This window comes from Archocentrus centrarchus, chromosome 20 (assembly GCF_007364275.1).
Source record: "Archocentrus centrarchus isolate MPI-CPG fArcCen1 chromosome 20, fArcCen1, whole genome shotgun sequence".
Classification (NCBI taxonomy): domain Eukaryota; kingdom Metazoa; phylum Chordata; class Actinopteri; order Cichliformes; family Cichlidae; genus Archocentrus; species Archocentrus centrarchus.
Window position 1 is genome coordinate 3,745,041 of NC_044365.1, and position 22,577 is coordinate 3,767,617.

The window sequence follows — 22,577 nt, forward strand, 5'->3', positions numbered from 1 at the left end:
CCGGCAAATAGACGAAGGGTCTGATATAGGAAAATCCTATCAATGGCTGGATAAAGCTGGACTGACAGACAGCACAGAGGCACTAATCATGGCAGCACAGGAACAAGCTCTAAGAACAAGATTGATAGAGGCTGGGGTCTACCACACCACGCAAGACCCCAGGAACAGGGTGTGATGCCCCTGAGACAATCCAGCACGTAACAGCAGGGTGCAAGATGCTAGCAGGCAGGGCATACATGGACCACAATAACCAAGTAGCTGGCATAATATACGGGAACATCTGTGCCAAGAATGAGCTGGAAGTTGGGAGGTCAAAATGGGATACGTCCCCATGGGTGATTGAGAATGACAGAGCTAAGATCCTGTGGAACCTCCAGATACAGACAGACAAACTTGTGATGGCTAATCAATTGGACATAATAGTGATGAACAAACAACGGAAGAAAGCCGTAGTGATAGACGTTGCAATACCTTGTCTTTTTGATGATCTGGTGAGGGAATTCAAGCCTATGCAGAACAGCAGTGGGGACAGTGCATCTCCTTGGTAAATCCTGCACTGGATGGTGGTGGCTTGTGCAACTGGCTTGAAGTTGAGTTCTTGATGATGGCTCTTGCACAACATGGCAAGGGGGGAGCCAGGATAACAGATCTTCTTGATCTTTTACAGTTTTAAGCACTGAGTCATAGGCTTTCTTGTAATCAATCCAGGCAGTGCACAGTTTTTTCAGTCTTGTCTTACAGTCTCGAGTGACTGCTCTATCTACCTTTAGGTGGTGTTTTTGCTGCCAGTTCCTTTCTGGGCCCCACTCATGTATGATTCCCGACAAGAGTTTCCATGCTTTACTGAGGCAGGCTATTGTAGAATGGGACCAGTCTGTTCTGGGGAGTGTCCAGCCTTCAGTCAGCTATTCTTGGTGTGCCTGAGCCTTTAGCAGCTGGTTCATTTGAGCTGCCAGGCGTTCATGGAGTGCAGTCAATTTCTTTAGCCAGTAGATGTGTCATCTTTTCCATGGCAGGTACTGCTCCTTGTGGCTTTTCATCTCATTTCCAAGCAACTCAAGGATCACTCCTGCCATGGTATACATCAACTGATTGGTTTTTAGTGATGGTCAAAGAAGGAATTGTCCATAGTGCTGCATTTGCATTTTCTAATAGAGGATACTTCACGTAGTCTTGATAGTTGGCTTCTTCTGCTGGAATTCAGTGTACTAGTTGGCTTCGAGCCATGATCTTATCTTTAAGGTCAGCTGCTCTGGTATTCAGCGTACTAGTTGTTATTATTGAGGCTTGGTACCAAATCTCGGAGTGTGGTGATGATTATATCCCCCCCCCCACCTGCTGTCCTGGCTCAACCTTGCCATAGCAGCTGTGTTTTACCTTTTCAATCTTTAGTTGTGACAGCAGTTGCTTCTTTCAAATGTTGGAACACTAAGTTACGAGTTGTTTTGATATCAGTTTGGGTGTCAAAGAATCCATAGGTCCCACATCCTCTTCAAGCAACCCCTTTCACTGAATTATATGTGTAGTAGCATTCCAACTGTTCCCGATTCTCATCTGGCATTCATTTATGTATTCCTTGTAGTTGAAGTAGCCCACTTATCATCAGTATGCTCTGGTTTCTCAACTGGTGACAAAGACCTTGTAAATCTGGGTGACGTCCAAGCTGGTATTGCTTCACTCATGTCCCTCTTGCTGATATTCCGAGGTAGGCTTGAGTAGCATGGGGGGGGGTGTCTATCCTTTGGACACTTACTGGATGCATGCCCTGGCTGGGATTCAAACCTCCGACCTCTTGTTCCAAAGATGGTAATGCGTGTGCGTGTGTGTGTGTGTGTGTGTCATCAGAGTCATCAGAATCATCAGAGTAATCAGCATCCAGAAGGACAAATCCTGATCTCTGCTTGCTCTGACACTGATTAGTATATCAAAAAAATCAAAGAAGTGGAAGCACACAGCCCTGAGGGGATCCAGTGGAACACGATAGCCTCCAATGTCTATCCAAATCTCTGGAGACAGAGGAGTGAATACAGATCTTCCTGATTGAATTTATACATGAACTTCATTCTAGCTCTACTGCTGATTCAGGATCAGATTTATCAGGAAAAAATGCCCTTTTGTCCTTGTTCTGCATCCCCACCATGGACTTCATTCCTTTCCAAGCCAGCCTTGAGTGTCCTTTATTCAGCTCATCCTCTGCTTTCCTTTTAGACCTGATTTTAGCTGCTTCATCTCTCTTTGAACAAGTTTCTGTGCCTCAATCTTTGGATTCTCTCCCTCAGAACAAGACAGCTTCTTCTGACTGAGAACATGTTTCAGTGATTTACTGATCCAGGGCTCGTTATTGGGGAAAATAGTTCCTGTTTTCACAGGAATCCCCATTTTTGAGCCAAAGAAATGGAAGTAGAAATAGATGATCTGAGTCAGAACATGAGCCTTTAAACAGTCCCAGTGGGTGCAGTCAGAGCAGTCCCTCAGTTCCAGTATAGAGTCTTTGGTCCAGACTGGAACAACTGTGTGCTCAGTTTGACCTCTCTTCAGTACTGAGATCTGACAGAGCCAGAGGGGCCATCACATCAGATTTAGAAGCTCCCCTCATGGAGCCAGAACACATATCCAATACTGAGTCTGTCTTGTTGGACCTACTGGAAGAAATGATTGAAGGACTTAGTCCTAGAACAGAGATTCAAATGTCCAAAATCAAAGTGGCTGCATCGGGCAGATAGTCTGAAAACTCTGCACAGTTTGGATTCCAGTTTGAAGCTGTATCCTGTTGGCTTCAGCTGTTTGGAGTTTTTCTAAACGTCTCCATTCTGAACCTTCTTCAGCTCTGATTATGAAACACTGAATGATTTCAAACTTTGTCTAATAAACTCACATCTTTGATTCTTTACACAGATTGATGAACTGTGGTTTGTCAAAGATCAGCTGTGATTATCTGGCAGCAGCTCTGAAGTCCAACCCCTCCCATCTGAGAGAGATGATCATATGGGGAAATAAGCTGCAGGATCCAGATGTGAAGCAGCTGTCTGATCTTAAGGAGAGTCCACACTGCAGACTGGAGAAAGTGAGGTCAGTAGAGGTTGGAGTGAGTCCATGCTGCTCTCAGCAGTATTGTACTAAACACAGTTAGTATGAAAGCAAAGATCCAGTGTTTCCTGTAAAGCTGCAGCCTTCTCAGTGGCTGCTTTCCTCAGTGAAGCTGTGAGAGGAGGATGGTGACAGGCTTCAGGATTGGACACAAACACTTCCTGTTTGGGCCTTTTTGCTCTAACAAACACTGGCTGACTCTGGGAGCTTTTAGCTCACCATAGTAACGGCTCCTGGAAAGCTCACATGCTCTGATGCAGCATCAGTTCATTGTCAGCAGCCAATCAGCTCTCTGAACAAAGCAGCATGCAGACATTTTCCCAACATGGACCAATGACTGCATTCATTTTCTAGCTTAAAGGAGTGAAGAAAACAGTCTGTAGGTGATGAAGAACTTTGTGAGAGCAGATGTTTGGATGGAGTTCCTCCAGTTAACAGCTGGAACCATTACATGAGGGACTGAAACATCTCCTATGAATTGTTGGGGTTGTTGTTGGGGTTCCTAAAGAGCTCAGAGTGGACAGACCAAGGTTATTAGAGTTCATGAGACTCCAAACTAAAACTAGGAGGGAAAAACATTTGGATGAACTTCAATCCAAATCCAAAGTGAAACAACAATGAGTACGAGTACAGTCCCAGGACTGAAGGCCCTGCTGGTCTTTATACTGGATGTGCTGCATCACTGACTGACAGCTGATGAAGAGTCTCTGGAAACACTCATTTATCTCCTCTGCTCTTTCTTCTTCTCTCTGCAGGTGGTGAGGATGATAAACAGGACGGTGTGTGTGCTGAGAGAGGAGGAGCTGTGTCCTGATGATCCAGAGAGGTTGAAGCAGCAGAAGCTTGTGTGCAGAGACGCTCTGACTGGGCCATGTTACTGGGAGGTGGAGTGGAGAGGAGAGCTTCATCCAGCAGTGACTGACAGAGGAATGAGAAGAAGTGCAGATGACTGTCAGTGCTGCAGAGTGAACTGCTCCCGGAGAGAGCCTCAAGGCTGGCTAAGGGAGCGGAATTCCTAATAATGCAGATGTTTTGGAACAGACTGCCTTTTTGTTTTCACAACAGCCTTCAGTTCTCTGTCAGTTCACCCCCTGCCTCACCATGCCGCTGCCGCTGGCACTGCGGTTGGTCACCCAAACTGCCTCTTCAGCTCCATGAACTGCTATTTGTCTGCTGTGGTGTCCATAACAGACCCCCCTGAACTGTTTTGTCTCGTCCCCCATGTTTGCCTTTGGACCAGCCTGGTGCTGCCGCCTTTTGTATCCTTCTTGTGAGGTATTGTGATTGATAACAGTCTTTGCTTCAAGTCACATATTGACCACCTGTTAAAGAAACTGAGGCTGAAACTGGGTTCTTGTTCAGAAACAGATCATGTTTCCCTTTTGCTGCAAGGAAAAAACTTGTTGCTGCCATTTTTTTTACCCCACCTGGACTATGGTGATATAATTTATATGAATGCCCCTGCTCCTTCTCTCTGCCAGCTGGACTCAGTTTATCATGGGGCATTAAGATTCATAACTGGCTGTAAACCCCTAACACACCACTGACCTCACACAGGATGGTTCATTGGTTTCATTTTATCTATAAATCTGTTTTTGGTTTAGTCCCTTCCTATTCATCAAACTACATGCTATGTAAACAAAGTAGTCACAATCTGCGTTCTCAGAAATTTATTACCTTCGTTGTTCCATCAGTTCGTACAGAGCTCGGAAAAAAGTCTTTCTCCTTTCCTGCTCCATCTTCATGGAACACACTACAGAAGAACCTGCAGCTCTCCCAAATGATCTAACCCACTGACTTTAAAATACTTACAAACAATTCTGTTACATCATCATTGGGACCTTGTTCTTCTTTTATATGACTATGTAAACATTTGGCATTTTACTTCCTATTTATTGTATTATTCTATTGTTGTAAATTTATGATGTTTTGAAACTGGTCTCTCTTGCAAACGAGACACTGAGTCTCAATGGGATTACCTGTATAAATAAAGGTTACATTTAAAAAAATGTGTAAATAAAACCTATGTGTAAAATACACCTTTCCGGAGTTCTGCATTTGGGGTCCTCCTTCCTGTCTGCACAGCGGGAATCAATGACATTTGCATTTTACAACTAAAAGCTATGCTGTTGGTTTGAAATCAGGTGACTGATTGGCCATTTTTTTGCCTTAAGAAACTCTTGGGTTGCTTTGCAATATTCTTTATGCATTATCCATTGCACTGTGATGCTCCATCTGATCAGCCTTGCAGCATGTGACTGAATCTGAGCAGAGGGTACAGCCCTGCACGCTTTAGAATATATCTGACTTCTTCTATAAGCAGTAAACACTTGTGACTAGAGCTGCAACTAAAGATTATTTTGGTAGTCGACTAAAACTAGCAAAGTACTCAGTGCATGTTTGTAATGCATCACTGTAGATGAATGAATGAAGGTTTTATTGCCATGTGGGTGAACAGGTTCACACATTGGAAATTGCAATTAACAGAGCACCCATCCAAGAATACAACAACACGGGGGGACAGGTGTCCTGAGGTCATGCAGCCGACTTGCAGCGCTACCTTTACAGTTCCCCGAAAAAGAAAACAACACACATCATGGGGTAGTTAGGTTAAAAAAAAGTCATCTATTACAGTGCTCAAAATGAGCACCATACCAGGGTCCAAAAAAACTACCTTAGCAAAGCATATTTGCACATTTAAAGCCAGGATAGCAGTATGGTGGGTGAGGTCAGGTCAGGAGGGGATGCAGATGGAGACGAGAAGGTGGGGGCATTGTGGAGCCAGATTCCAGCTCCTAGCCAAAACAGTTCGCTGATAGTGATGAAATTTCATCGGCGGCCGTGGTACACCAGATCCAGCTTCACAAATCACAAAGCGGAGTGGGGGGGGAGTGACCGTCACACACTGTCCTGGAGAGATATGATTGCCAGCCCAAGGCCGGCAGGGGAGCCAAATTCCTGATAATGCAGATGTTGTTTTAGAACAGGCTGCTTGTTTTTTTTCCAACAGCCTTCAGTCTCACTGGGGAACCATTCAGTAAATCCAATATTCCAAATTCATTAGTTACCGTCCTCACTGTGCAGAACCGAACCTTATCTCCAGATTGAACCCCTCTCGCCTGCGAGCACGTTAACTTTACGGCTCAGGTCCACCAGGCTTTCAGTTCCTAGTAAATGGACTAGTTCTTATATAGCGCTTTTCTACTCTGACTGAGCACTCAAAGTGCTTATACAACACGTTTACATTTACCCCATTCACACAAGCACTTCCATGATTGACTAAGCTAAGTGCTTTTTAAATGTCTAACATTCACACACATTCACACTCCAACACTTGCATCGGAGAGCAACTTGGGGTTCAGTATCTTGTCCAAGGATACTTTGGCATGCGGCCCTGAGCACCCAGGAATCAAACCGGCAACCTTCCGATTGGTAGGTGACCTGCTCTACCTCCTGAGCTACAGCCACCCCAAATCGGGGTGTGATTGTGGGATCACACTCCTTAGCCTCGCTGGGAAGGTCTACGGCAGGTTCAGAAGGTCTATGACTTGTTCAGGAGCGAGGAAGAGTGGAGTGAGAGATTGACAGATGGATTTGAGCCACACCTGCAATGATGCGGATGCTGTACTGGTCCATCCAAGTCATTGAAACTTATATACAACCATCCATCCATCCATCCATCTTCTTCCACTTATGCAGGAAATGCTTCATAGTTACAAAAAAATCAGGTGTCACAATATTATTTGTGCCTGATACTTCCAGGTGTGTCACTCCTCCTGTTGTACACCTGGAGACAGCATTTTCATTTGAGTCTGCCTTTGGAAGCATCTGCCTTGTCCATGGCTACTCTACACAATAACTATACACTCCAAACAAACTATAATCTCTCAAATTTCAAAATTCACCATCGATTTTGCTGATTTTCTTTCACTGCTATGACTCCTATAACTTTCACTTGTTGCTCAGCAACCAAATGCCACACGTTGCCATAATTTTTTGTTTGGTTGATGTGGTGGATTTTTCCACCAATACGAAAGGGGCTGTCGTGGTTTTGTTTGGGTATTTTTGCTCGCAAGCACGTTCTGCTAGCAAACGTACAGTTTTTGGCCTTTCTTGCTGCATCAAACACGCAAATGTGACAATAATACACAGGAAAAAGTATGGCATGAATTATTTATCCTGAGTCTGGTTTTGCTTGGCCTATCAGCACAATTTAAAAACTGGTGTGTAGTTTGAAGTCAGCACTTTCAGCACTCTGTGAGGCTTCATTCTGCTACAACATCTTTCATCAGAACACGTCGGCACATTGGGGAATTCTCCATTCACTGGTTCTTCCACACTGTAAACACTCGTTTCTACATAAACTCTCCATTCACACAGATTTACTGTACACACGGCTGACCTCCAGAAGGAGACAGAAAAATGACCAAAGTGACTAAAACTGTATCCTCTATAAATTTCTTTAATTGCCCTCTTTTCACTGTTTATACCCCACTCTGCATTTAATCATTAGTTATTATTAATCTCTTGCTCTTTGCCAGCGTGTCTTTTGTCCTGTCTCCCTCCCCTCAGCCCCAGCCTGTCACAGCAGATGCAGAGAGATATCAACATGAGATTCTGCAACCAGTGACAATCCATATTTTCACAGTCTGGGACTGAACTCTATCCAAGATGACAGTGCTCGCCCCACAGAGCGGGGTCTACCAGACAATACCTTCAGAATTTGGGAGTGACGGGAGTGGAATGGCCTACCTGTAGGCCTCAGCTCAACCCCCAGCTTTGCTGGGCGTGCTGTTTGTGCCAGAGTGAACAACACAACCACATTGTCTGACTTGTAACAAATGCTGGTGGAAGAGTGGATGCCACTCCACAGCAGCGTGTCACCAAGCTGATGGCCATCATGAGGAGCAGGTGACCAAATAAAAACATCCTTCCTTTTTGTGCCAAGTTTATTTAAATGTAATAAAATGTTTGCACACATTATTCCAGCTGTTGGCAGGATTAGCTAAATGCTGTCCTGTTGTTTAAAGCCAAGAGGAACGGGGGCCAGGTGACCACCCAGACGGAGGAAGTGGCCATCACAGAGGCGGACCTGGACCTCATCAAGGAGAGAGAAGCCAACATCACACAACTTCAGGTGATTCTGGCTCACAGTTTCTAATAAACCATCACCACCAGCCGTCCACCAGGGATACTGGCCTCCACTAAAATCTGCTGTGTAGTCCTGGAGTGGACACACCTGCTACAGATGACCTGGGTTTGTTTTTGTCTGTCTTCAAACTTCAGTCTGATATCATGGATGTAAACCAGATGATTCATGACCAGGGAGAGATAATTGGTGAGTAGTAACAGGAAGGTTGTCATTCCCATGACCCTTATTCAGTTATATTATCACCCCATTCTCTACAAACAGAAGTTCACAGTTCAGAAAAGCTTGTTAAATCACTTATCTTGTTAATTTACTGAGTCATTGACACAAAAAAAATGAAATCAGTGCTTATATTTGTCACAATCAGGCAGCCTTAGGTCTAAGTGTAGGAATCTTGTACAGAATGGTGCCTGTCATTTATTGAAGGATCGCAGCAGTGCTGACAGGAGATATGAAGGTTCTGCTTAAGTCTTTTCATCCATCCATTGATTTCAGGGTCATGGTACCCTGGAAGGAGCTGCAGTTTGTCACAGGATTAACAGATAGACAATCATTTCCCCTCATATTCACTCCTTTAGCTCACTGCGATCACCAGTTGGTATAACGGGCATGTCTTTGGACTGTGGAGCTGACAGGTAAACAGGTTGTTTATGAAGGAAGACACCTGAAACACTTTAATTAATATATTAAATGTCTTACTTTTTTTTAAAGAATCAGGAAAAAATTACATGCGCATATGTGGGGACTCGTTGGAGACAGCAGGCCTGTGTGCGCTCTCTCTCTCTGAGCCGTGTTCCTGTGTAACAAGAACATCTTTATACTGACAGCCTCGTATCTAAACATAATCTCTGGGCGCTGAGTTGACCTTCATCATTCAGTCTTTGAGCTGGTTTTCAAGACTCAGATTCCTCAGCTGTGTACTCATAAAGCACATCTTCTTCCTGATGTTTTAATTTGTCAGAGCAATCTTGTCCTGATTAATAACAGAACATGGTGACATTGGTAATGTTTTAAATGTACATTCTTGTGGCCGGGCCTCAAGATAAGATGCACTGAGACAGAGAAGTTAGCCTAGTACTTTCTGATCTGTTGCTCTCTGTCCAATGTATTATTTGTTTGTTTGTTTGTTCCACTGTTTATGAATTAATTTACTGGAGTTTACCTTTAAACATTTGTCCTTTATTCACTGAGTAAAAAATAATCCCTAAGAGGAAGGCGGAGTACCTGGAGAGCACTGACAGGCTCAGGGAGAACATTCAGACTCCACACAGTGAGCTCCTCAATGAGCTGCTGGCATTTCATCTCCAGTTTGTCACCATCTGCAGAGTAACCTGTTACTACAACTGTTTAAATGGACTAGTTCTTATATAGTGCTTTTCTACTCAGTATGAGCACTCAAAGCACTTATACAACCTGTTTGCATTCACCCATGCACTCCCATTCATACAAGCACTTCCATTTTTATGAAGCTAAGTGCTTTTAATTAACTAACATTCACTCACATTCATACTCCGACAGAACGGTCGGAGAGCAACTTGGGGTTAAGTATCTTGCCCAAGGATACATTGGCATGTAGCCCGGAGTAGCCAGGATTCGAACCGCTGACCTTCCGATCAGTAGGTGACCTGCTCTACCTACTGAGCTACAGCCACCCCAAATGTACAACATTTCCCTCTGCAGGAGGTAACGGTGATAAAATCATCGCTGTCACAATCTTAATGTTCAGACTAGTTGAGCTGAAGCTGGACTCATGAACCTCATTAGCATCATTAAATCTATCTGTGTCAGGACTAGCAGAAGGAGAGGAGACACACACACACACACACACACACACACACACACACACACACACAATGCGTAAGGAATAACACCAGAGGTTTATTGATTGTGCTGAATGAGTGAGAGTTTTTCCCGCAGAGGTTTGGCGGGCGTGAGGGCTGCAGAGAGGAATCCAGAGAGAGAGATAGAGTGAGCAGGAGCGGGGGGGGGAGAAGAGAGAGCAGGATGGCTAGGCTCCAGCTAGGATTGAGCGCGGCGGTGTGACCAGTGGCGTTTTGGAGACGAGAGGGCGAGGCGGCGGAGCGCACGCAGGAATCCACAGACGATCTAGAGCGAGAAACGAGAAGCAGGTAAGTCAAGGTACAGGTAAATAGCAAATCAATGCACAAGCGGCCAACACTGACTGTGACTTAGTCAATGATCCAGCGAAGACTGAAGGTCTGCTGTCAGCTTAAAAGTCTGCTTGATTGCCTCAATGCGGAACAGGTGTGGAGCAGCACCGCGGAGTGTCCGCCCAAGCGGGAGGCGTCCCGGGAGGTAGCCGCCTAGGTGTCCACCCGTCAGTCACCAGACATGCCTCCAACACAGAGGAAGGGCTGGAGAAAAGCACAACAAAATCGCCACACACACCAAAATCCACAGGGCATGACAATCTGATTATTTATACAGATTATATAAAATAAAGGAGTGATTTGTTTTCAGTCTATGAATTTATGTTTATCCAGTTTACTGTGTGTGTGTTTAGTAATATGTAAGAGTGCATTATATTTGGCTGTGATCCTGTAATATACCAGAACTATAGTTCATAAATGCAGCACTTTTAAAGCCATTTGACGTTTTTATTTCAAGTTAACTTTGTAGAGTGTTAGTTGAATCCTCTAAAACGAAGTCCACGTTGTTCCCACATAATTCTTGTCCTCAGTTTCTGATGGATGATATCAGATGTCAGTCACATCCTGAGGGGATCCAAACCTCCTGTGAATGTGTGCCACAGCATCTCAGACAGCTTTTCTTCTCTTCAGACAAACAGCTCCGTCCTCAAGGCTGACTTACTTTCCTCTTGGGGGAAGCGCCGGATTCTCTGCCTCCACCTTCATTCCCCTCTGAGCCCCCTCCTCCAGCCAGGAGCATTTGTGCAGCCGCCTCCCCCGATGGCTGCCCCATGGTGCCAGCTCAGCAGTACACTCAGGCAGGGGGACAGGCAGTCAGGAACAGGTGAGACTCACAGAGGTAGTGCCTGGTGTTATTTTGATCGATAAAGACGCTTCAAAGTGTTGGACGCTTCAGGCCGTCTGCTGTGCCTTCCTTGTATGTTAGCCGTGTGTAACTGTGGTGTGAAGCTTTGCTCATCGGTAAGTGTAATCACTGCCAGTGAGTCATAATTCAAAAGGAATAACTGATGAGAGCAAAGTGAAGCTGTCAAGAACAATGTAGTTCATGCAGATGTTCTCCTCCCATTGATCTCTGTACTTTGTGTTGTTCATGCAGTTCTCTGAATCTGAAGGATTAGATTAGCCAGGGTTCAGTCTCTGCACGTGCAGTTTGTTTCTGTGCTGCTCATCATGTGCTTTTTGAAATGTGCACTAAGTGTCAGTATTATCAATTTTGATCCTTCCCTCCACGGAACCTGCCTCATGAGCCTAAAAACAGCGTCCCTGCAGCAGCCTCCACCCCTGCAGCACCCTCCACCCCTGAAGCACCCTCCACCCCTGAAGCACCCTCCACCCCTCCTGCTCCTCAGCTCGACTCAGCCACTCCAAATTAGGTTTGCTTGGCTGCTTTTAGAGCTTTTTGAGTGGGACTGGCTCATGATCTGCAGTATCTGTCAGTTATCTGCACATGCCTGCATGAATTATTATAATGAGCCTCCTTTAATGGAGCTTTGATCCAGCTGTGCAGCAGTAACAGGTGCTCTAACTCTGTGTTTTATTCCTGCAGAAAAAAGGAGCAGGTTGAGGAATATGTTAAAAAGCCTCCAAATGCTTTCATGCTCTTTTTAAAAGAGCAGAGGCCGAAGGTCGCGGCTGAATGCAGCCTGTGCAGCAGTGCGATGATTAATGTTGTTGTGGGACAGAGCATAAGTGCGTGACTAGATTTATGCATCTGTTAATGTTTATGCTGGTGTTTGTGCACCTGCTGTCCTGTAGCTGTGTGTAGTAGCAGTGTGGATGCTGACAGTGTGTTCTTCTGTCCACAGTGGAAGTCACTAACAAAACAGCAGGCGGAGTACTTTGAGCAAGCTGAGGAGCAAAAGCTACTCCACACAGCATCCACAGTGGACGTGCAGCGACAACTATGGATGAAAACGGGTAATTCATACATGTCCACATCACTGCACTGAAGCTGATGAAGCACTGTCCCTGCACAGTCTGGGTCACCTCATGAAAGTCTGATGTGTATATGTTTGTAGATAGAGGAGGAGTCAGAGCTTCCACCTGCAGCACAGGTAAGAGCTCGTTTCTGAGAATCTCAGTGATTTTTTTTTTCATGATCAAAACCAGACAACAATGGATCGGATCAAACTCTGTAAATTCTCTGCATTTCAACAGATGACCAAAATATCTGTAAAATCTTTCTGAGCCTCACTGAGACTTGTTGAGCAGTCTGAGTGCTGCTGAACATTCGAATTAAAAGAGAAGCCAGAATAATAAAACAGCTGATGCAGAGAACCTCCTCATGTCCTGAAGAACCGACAGCTCCAACACCTCGAGGTCCTTCCTGCAGCCCTGCTATCCACTCAGAGCGCTGCACCTTCACCTTTCTGCTTTTCACTGTTTTACTTTTGAAATTCATCATTTTTATTTTTTTTAACTTAATGTTTAATCTGTATTATTATTGTTATTTTGTAAATAAATGAATGCAAACTAAAAAAAAGGGGTTTCTGTCAGTATATATTGGGGTGGCTGTAGCTCAGGTAGAGCAGGTCATTTACTAAATGGAAGGTTGGCGGTTCGATCCCTGGCTGCTCCAGTGTGCGTGCCAAAGTATCTTCGGGAAAGATCCTGAACCCCGAGCTGCTCTCCGATACAACTGATGTGTGTGACTGTAGACAGAAAGCACGTCGCTGTAGAAAGAAGTGCTCGAATGTGTGTGAATGGCTGAAGTGTTGTTGCTGTGAGTGCTCAGAGTGGAGTAGAAAAGCGTTCTATAAGAACTAACTCCTGATTTTGTCATCGCTTCACCAAAGTCATTTTACTTGCAGTTTATCGCAGCATTTCACTGATCCTATGAATTTCTTTGAGAGTGCATTTTTAACACTGCAAACCCTATTTAATTCTTTTCAAACATATTCATCATGTACCACATATCTTCCCTCAGTCTGCACTCGGTCAGGGAAAGGCTAGATAAAAACACTCAGGTCTGTGGGGACGTGTTCTTCAGGTTTACCCACAGATGTAAAAAGTGGCTGTTCTTTAATTAAAATATGCATGACTGATATTCAAATTCGTATCTTGTGCCTTTGTCTTAATGATTTAGCAGACAGCTGCAAAGAGTGTCAACAGTGTACTGATGGTGTAGTCATCTATGTGAGAGGAAAATCACACAGCAGGCTGAAGGCTTACTGAATCACACGTATACGTGACTCTTGTGTCCCCTTAGAACAGCATCTCATTTGACCAGTAACATGCTGCGAGCGGGGTGGGGGCAAAGAAATACAAAAGAAAACACCAAAATAAATTTGTTGTTGCTGCCAGGCCCTGTAATAAATATTTTTACTATTTTTCTATATTTGTTCTAATACAGCTCTTCTGGACATTGTTTTCTTTCTTTTTTTTTTCTGGGGGTCACTCCCTGGATGGCTCCCTGTGGCGTCCATCCATTGAGATTTACATCTTATCCACAAAGAGGGCTCGTCCTCTTTGAATCTTACCATACAGAGTAATGAATGGTACAGAGTATTTGACCGTTTCAATTTTTATGGCATAGGGGTCAAAACGTGGCTCTATGTAACAAGACAAATTCCTGAATGACGCTCGCTCTCTCTTACCTCATACTTACCTTATCTTACTATTTTAATTACTCCCACAACTTATCACATCTCTTTCTTACTTTTTCCTCAACTACTTCTCCACCCCCCATTTGCAACTTCCCTGTTTCCCTACATCCTTGGTGCTTTTCTGACCTCCACTTCCATCCTGACTTTCCTTAACCACTTTCTATTTTACTCCTTTCTTCTGTTTCCTTATTTAATTTTTATTTATTTAATTACCCTTTTAGCTTTTATTTAAACTTGCAACTACATGACAGCCAGTCAGCTTTTATGGGATTCATCCAGAGCAACTGACCCAATGAACTGTTCCTGCAATGGCTCATCACCCTGCGGGTAACAGTTCAGACACTCGAGACACTTCCCAGTGAGACACTGTGGTGATATTATTGTTACTATTATTTTAATTTTATTTAATTCTCCACCAACCTCTATTCTCCTCAAGTCTTTTTAACATAATTTCACCCAAATTTGTTCCCATTGTCTAATTTATTCTTACCCATCTAATTTGGTTAAACACTTACTCAGGTTTTTACCAATTGCTTCTTTTTTAAACCAATTTTAAACTTGATTTCTTAATCACACCCTTCTGTTCTTCAGGGGACAAAGGGACAAATCCTCCCCCCCCACAGGGGCAACTCACACACACACTAAAATACACACACATTGCTCACACACAAGTTGACTGCACACAACATGCTTTACTAATGCGCTTTTCCTGTTTTGTAACAACAAACAAACAAACAAAAATAAAACGTGGTGAGGTCCAACCTCGGATTTTTTGGCCCCAGTCCGGGATTTCAAACCCGTAGACTCTTGAATCACGTAGTGAGATTTCCGATTTAAACATATATTAATAATAAATCCGGGAAATCACAAACAACATTTGCTTCCATGAGTCTTTGAACGGCCACTGTTTTTACTCATTCAACAGGAAGAATTTTACTTTTAATTAGGGCCCGAGCACGAACTGTGCGAAGGCCCTATTGTAATTGCTTCGTTTATTATTATTTTTAGGGCCCGAGCACGAACTGTGCGAAGGCCCTATTGTAATTGCTTCGTTTATTATTTTTATTATTATTATTTTTATTTTTATTATTATTCAGGCAAATGAATTGGCTTTTTGGGGGCTTTATCATATTCAAAAACTCATGAAACTTTGCACATGCGTCACACCTGGTGAAAATTTAAGTATTTTAATGGGCTCGGGCAAGGGCGCGCCCAAATGGCTCGCTAGCGCCCCCTAAACTGGAGCCCCACCGCTGTGTTTCACGTACATGAATGAAACTTCATACACATGTATATCATGTCCAGGCGCACAAAAAATCCTCTTGGAGCCATGCCCTAAACCCAACAGGAAGTCCGCCATTTTGAATTAATTATGCAAATTTGGCGATTTGCAGCCCTCACACTTTTTCTAATAACTCAGAGGTTTTAGACGTTATCATCTTCATATTTGGTTTGTCTAACCTACACCCCCAGGGGAATCTAAATCTCGAAAATGGTGAGTTTTTGCCAAGGGGGAGGGGTCCTTATGCCCCTTTGAACTTTGATCATTCGCCATGAAATTTTGATTGCCTCTCATTCATACCTACATGATCCAATGTACATCAAACTTCTCCAGTAGGATGAGGGTGCCCCCCTGAACACATACATATGACAATATTTAATATCAGTCGCAGCGCCACCTAGTGGGAACAGGAAATGTCATATTTTACACTTGGAGGTCCAGCTCCAAGGTGGTTTAGCAGAACCATCTCAAATTTCACCTGGAAAGCCTTAAGAAGTTGGACTTACTGTGTTTTCAAAACTGTGAGTTTTTGACAAAAGGGCGTGACCCTTATGGGACGGCAAAGTTCGATGATTCGCCATGAACACAAAAATGGCTGTAACTCAAAGCCAACTTGCCCAATCTGGCTCAAACTTCAGTGGTGTGATAAGCATGCTGCCCTGAACACACTCATATGCATAAAGTCCATAAACGTTAGAGCGCCGCCTAGTGGCAGCTCGGAATATCTTAAAATAGCAAGTTTTTTGAGTAGCCCCGGAGCTACGTTTTATCTACATGTATGAAAATGTACATGCTCATGTAACATACTAAGACGTACAAAAAAGTCTCTTGGACCCATACCCTAAACCCTACAGGAAGTCGGCCATCTTCAATTGAAGGTGTCAATTTTTGCGATTTCCACGCCTGCTATTTGAACGAACTTGTCCTAGGGCATTTCACCCAGTGACACCAAATTGGCTCCAGATCATCTACACAAGTAGCCCATCAAAAGTTATTCAGGGTTTTGTAGAATATTGAACGGTGTTGCCATGGCAACCCTCTGAATTTGGACTTTTTTCAATTTCAAATTCACAGAGATTCTAAACATCAGCCCCTGGGCTGTGCTTTCTCTATGTACCTGAAAATGTGCCTGCTGATGTAAGATGCTAACATCTACAAAAAACTCTCTTGGACCGATAGCCCAAACCCAACAGGAAGTCAGCCACGTTTACTTTAAAGTGTCATTTTTGCAGCATTTTTCGCCTTTTTCAGGCCTTTTTGCCTCAACTCCTCCTAGGGCATTTGACCCAGTGAGACCAAAATGGCTCCAGATCATCCACACAAGTAGCCCATCAAAAGATATTCATGGTTTTGTAGAATATTGAACGGTGTTGCCGTAGCAACCCTCTGAATTTGGACTTTTTTTCCATTTCAGGCCCAGATAGGTTCTAAACATCAGCCCCAGGGCAGTGCTTGGTCTGTGTACCTGAAATCGTGCATGCTGAAGTAACATCCTAAGACGTACAAAAAAGTCTCTTGGACCGATAGCCGAAATCCAACAGGAAGCCTGACATGTTCTAATTAAGGTGTCATTTTTGCAGCATTTTTCACATTTTTCAGGCCTGCTATTTGAATCATCTTCTACTACAGCTTTTCATCCAGTCACACCAAAATGGCTCCAGATCATCTACACAAGTAGCCCATCAAAAGATATTCATGGTTTTGTAGAATATTGAACGGTGTTGCCGTAGCAACCCTCTAAATGTGGGATTTTACTCATATACCACAGTGCACCAAATTGTTACATCTCTGACATACATTGTCCGATGTGCCTCAAACTTCACAGGGTTAATGGGAGGGTAAGGGAGACCGGACACACCCATCTATCAGCTTTGTTTCACACTCATAACGCCACCTAGTGGTGACATGAAATCAGTAGAATACTGATAACCATTATCCTATGATCATTATAATTTCATTGATGGCTGCGGGCATTACATAGAGCATTGTGATACTTTCATTAGTGGGCACTCACCGACGCCACCTAGTGGAAGCGGGAGACGAACGACGGGAGGTACAGCTAGCCTGCTGAGCCGTCAGCAGCCGGGTGAGCCCACTACTCTCTCGTCTGCGAGAAACTCACAGCGCGGCTCGGCTGGAGCGTGCCACGGGTCGACGCGCGGCTTGGCTGGAGCGCGCCACGGGTCGACGCGCGCCGGGTGCGAGGGCCCGCTCATCGCCGCTTGCGGCTTTAATTTTTTTTTTTTTTTTTATTATTATTCAGGCAAATGAATTGGCTTTTTGGGGGCTTTATCATATTCAAAAACTCATGAAACTTTGCACATGCGTCACACCTGGTGAAAATTTAAGTATTTTAATGGGCTCGGGCAAGGGCGCGCCCAAATGGCTCGCTAGCGCCCCCTAAACTGGAGCCCCCCCGCTGTGTTTCACGTACATGAATGAAACTTCATACACATGTATATCATGTCCAGGCGCACAAAAAATCCTCTTGGAGCCATGCCCTAAACCCAACAGGAAGTCCGCCATTTTGAATTAATTATGCAAATTTGGCGATTTGCAGCCCTCACACTTTTTCTAATAACTCAGAGGTTTTAGACGTTATCATCTTCATATTTGGTTTGTCTAACCTACACCCCCAGGGGAATCTAAATCTCGAAAATGGTGAGTTTTTGCCAAGGGGGAGGGGTCCTTATGCCCCTTTGAACTTTGATCATTCGCCATGAAATTTTGATTGCCTCTCATTCATACCTACATGATCCAATGTGCATCAAACTTCTCCAGTAGGATGAGGGTGCCCCCCTGAACACATACATATGACAATATTTAATATCAGTCGCAGCGCCACCTAGTGGGAACAGGAAATGTCATATTTTACACTTGGAGGTCCAGCTCCAAGGTGGTTTAGCAGAACCATCTCAAATTTCACCTGGAAAGCCTTAAGAAGTTGGACTTACTGTGTTTTCAAAACTGTGAGTTTTTGACAAAAGGGCGTGACCCTTATGGGACGGCAAAGTTCGATGATTCGCCATGAACACAAAAATGGCTGTAACTCAAAGCCAACTTGCCCAATCTGGCTCAAACTTCAGTGGTGTGATAAGCATGCTGCCCTGAACACACTCATATGCATAAAGTCCATAAACGTTAGAGCGCCGCCTAGTGGCAGCTCGGAATATCTTAAAATAGCAAGTTTTTTGAGTAGCCCCGGAGCTACGTTTTATCTACATGTATGAAAATGTACATGCTCATGTAACATCCTAAGACGTACAAAAAAGTCTCTTGGACCCATACCCTAAACCCTACAGGAAGTCGGCCATCTTCAATTGAAGGTGTCACTTTTTGCGATTTCCACGCCTGCTATTTGAACGAACTTGTCCTAGGGCATTTCACCCAGTGACACCAAATTGGCTCCAGATCATCTACACAAGTAGCCCATCAAAAGTTATTCAGGGTTTTGTAGAATATTGAACGGTGTTGCCATGGCAACCCTCTGAATTTGGACTTTTTTCAATTTCAAATTCACAGAGATTCTAAACATCAGCCCCTGGGCTGTGCTTTCTCTATGTACCTGAAAATGTGCCTGCTGATGTAAGATGCTAACATCTACAAAAAACTCTCTTGGACCGATAGCCCAAACCCAACAGGAAGTCAGCCACGTTCACTTTAAAGTGTCATTTTTGCAGCATTTTTCGCCTTTTTCAGGCCTTTTTGCCTCAACTCCTCCTAGGGCATTTGACCCAGTGAGACCAAAATGGCTCCAGATCATCCACACAAGTAGCCCATCAAAAGATATTCATGGTTTTGTAGAATATTGAACGGTGTTGCCGTAGCAACCCTCTGAATTTGGACTTTTTTTCCATTTCAGGCCCAGATAGGTTCTAAACATCAGCCCCAGGGCAGTGCTTGGTCTGTGTACCTGAAATCGTGCATGCTGAAGTAACATCCTAAGACGTACAAAAAAGTCTCTTGGACCGATAGCCGAAATCCAACAGGAAGCCTGACATGTTCTAATTAAGGTGTCATTTTTGCAGCATTTTTCACATTTTTCAGGCCTGCTATTTGAATCATCTTCTACTACAGCTTTTCATCCAGTCACACCAAAATGGCTCCAGATCATCTACACAAGTAGCCCATCAAAAGATATTCATGGTTTTGTAGAATATTGAACGGTGTTGCCGTAGCAACCCTCTAAATGTGGGATTTTACTCATATACCACAGTGCACCAAATTGTTACATCTCTGACATACATTGTCCGATCTGCCTCAAACTTCACAGGCTTAATGGGAGGGTAAGGGAGACCGGACACACCCCTCTATCAGCTTTGTTTCACACTCATAACGCCACCTAGTGGCAACAGGAAATCAGTAGGACACTGATACTCATCATCCTATGGTCATTACAGTTTCATTGATGGCTGCAGGCATTACATAGAGCATTGTGACATATTAATTAGTGGGCACTCACCGACGCCACCTAGTGGAAGCGGGAGACGATCGACGCGAAGTACGGCTAGCCTGCTGAGCCGTCAGCAGCCGGGTGAGCCAGCTACTCTCTCGTCTGCGAGAACCTCCGAGCGCGGTTCGGCTGGAGCGTGCCACGGGTCGACGCGCGGCTTGGCTGGAGCGCGCCAGGGGTCGACGCGCGCCGGGTGCGAGGGCCCGCTCATCGCCGCTTGCGGCTTTAATTCTCTTTATTTCTCTTTACAGGGGCTTGCTTTTACAGTTGTTGAGTACAATGGTTGCCACTATTGTATTTGGTGGGCACTAGTTCATGAAGCATAAGGTTATGCTCTAAGTCAGCCATCACCAATAGGCGGACCTCGGTCCGGATTCGGACCGAAATGATGTCGCAAGTGGACCCAAACCTAATACCAAAACAGAAATAACCAGTTAATTAAAATCTTGTTGAGCACTTTCTGGTTTACCGGCGCAGCTTTTACAGTCCTTATGGTAGTAGTGAAGCGTATAAGGAAACCCACTGACCAATTGCATGCTAGTTTGGCTATACCACGTGATACCACCAAGCTGGTTCCTGCCGGCTGGTAAACTCTGTAACAAACAGGATTATTATAGTTAACGAAAACGAACTAAATAATGAAAACTGAAACTGAAAAAAACATTTTCATTAACTGAAATAAATCAAATCTATAATTAAAAGCAAAAAACAGTATTGTGAGTTTACAAAACTAACTAAAACTAACAGAAATTATAGATAAAATGACCTTTGTTTTTGTAATTTTATTTAAAAAACCCTTGTGGATTGATATGAAATCATGTTTTTCCGCTCTAACAGTTTAAGCTGGGAGCTCCATCGGGCAACTGTGTGCATGTGTGTGCTCACCGCATCGGTCCACAAAGTAATGGCAGCGGTCTGCCGAGAAACTGCACTGATCCTTCAACGTAACCTGACATGCGCCTCCGGAGAAATCGAACTACATGTCGGGTCCACACAGCCCACACGGTTGTGATTAACCTGTTCAGTCCTTGTGCCTTTCTGGCTACTTTTTGCTGCAGTGTTTGAATTTATCAGTGAGAGAATAACAATCAGGAATAATAATCAGAGCATCAATATAAGGACTCACAAATGTCAGCGAAGTCCTGGAGGGAGACTGCTGAGACTGTCGGAATGGATGAAAGTGGACAAACAGGCACAAATATGTTTGCAGCCAAAAAACTGAGCACAAAGAGCGAGAACCATAAAAGTCCCAGCCAGCACCGCATATAAAACACCAGCACACAACCGCAAGGTAATTAACACACAATCCAGCTACACAAGCATAAATGGTTGGCCACTTAAGTAGGTTGTGTACAGCGGCTGCAAAGCTAGCTCTCCGAGCAGCTCCAAAACAGAAGCAGTTTCATGTGGTGAGAACATCAGGATGCAGCTTGATTTGAGCTTTGATTCCATCAAAGAGTTCAATTTGTTTCTGTCCAACATTCGCTGTGTTCTGATGTTTTACACCACGTGTTCTGCACTGACGAAGTTTGTTGGAGAGTTTATTCAGTTTTGGAGTTCATGTTTTTCTTTATGTTCCTCCTTGTTGATGTTCATGTGTTTACTTAATATTACACACATTAAACACGTAACGCTGCTATTTTGTGAACAGCTGGTTGTTGAATGCAATTTTTTAAACGGTATCTTTTGTCGAGTTATTACACAATAGTCACTCTGCACCTGACAAAAGTATGAAAAACTAAAACTGACGAAAACTAAACTAAGCATGAAACCAAATAAAAAAAACTAATGCTCTGAAAACTAACTAAACCATATTCTGACTGGACCTCTTTAAATTTTATTTGAATACCCCTGCTCTGTTAACAAAGGCGGAGCCTCCCTGCCTCTGTATGTGTGTGTGTTCCGGCCAGAGCAGGGCAGTGTGGCTACCAGTGAACAAGAGTGATGTTTCCCGCTTTGTGTGTACTTGGCGAGTAAGTCAGTACTTCTTTAAAGATGTCTACACCAGCTATAGATGCTGAGGGAGAGCCAAGAGCCTCTCGTGTGAATGAGAGACCCGCTGCAAAAGAGCCAACAGGTTATGGGCCCAGGCAAGCTCCAAGTACAGCGGTGCATGGACGGGGACTGCCGCCGCGGTTTGACGGGGACGAGGCCCGCTACCACATCTGGGAGGCAAGGTTTTTAGCTTACTTAAAAACCATCGGCCTCAAAAAAGAGATCCTGGGAAGTGAGTTAGCAGCGGAGGCTAACGAGATTGGTGGGAAAAATGAACTCGCTTATGCAAAACTATGTGGCTGTTTCAATGATAAAATGCTAATGCTAATCCTCTACGAAGCACCGGATGATGGCAAGAAAAGCCTAGAAATATTGAGGCGCCATTTTGAGTCACAAGAAAAGCCGCGAATCGTCGGGCTGTACACGGAGCTAACCAATGTACTAATGGCGGATGGGGAAGCATTAGCGGACTTTCTGGCCAGTGTTGAGAAGATAGTAGCCACATTGGACAGAGCTAAAGAGACCCTCAGTGATGCACTTCTAGTGGCGATGGTGTTAAAAGGACTCACGGATGATTACAACCCATTTTCTGTGCATGTCACTCAGACGAGGGAAAAACTAACCTTCAGTGAGTTTAAAGCAAGACTGAGAAGCTTTGAATGCACTCTGCGCTACCGCAGCAGGCCCCGAACAGACGAAGTAATGACTGCAAATTGCAAAGCATCTAAGCCCAAGTTTAAAGAGAAGAAATATTTCAATGGAGAATGCTTTATTTGTGAGAAAATGGGGCATAGAGCAAAAGACCGTAAGAGCAAAGACAAGAAAAACTCAGCAG

General features: G+C 44.1%; 2 protein-coding genes across 3 annotated transcripts in view; both read left to right on the forward strand.

Annotated features, from left to right (window-relative positions):
- The window catches only part of LOC115799323 (NLR family CARD domain-containing protein 3-like), a 42,851-nt gene extending 37,796 nt beyond the window's left edge, over positions 1-5,055 (forward strand). For both annotated transcript variants that reach the window (XM_030756422.1, XM_030756423.1), the window contains 2 exons: positions 2,896-3,069; positions 3,843-5,055. In XM_030756422.1, coding sequence (XP_030612282.1) covers positions 2,896-3,069; positions 3,843-3,849 — 181 coding nt within the window. In that variant the 3' untranslated portion in view covers positions 3,850-5,055. The remainder of the gene's footprint in view (positions 1-2,895; positions 3,070-3,842) is intronic.
- LOC115799317 (melanoma receptor tyrosine-protein kinase-like) overlaps positions 1-22,577 on the forward strand; it is a 278,847-nt gene that overhangs the window by 165,958 nt on the left and 90,312 nt on the right. The window lies entirely within an intron of this gene.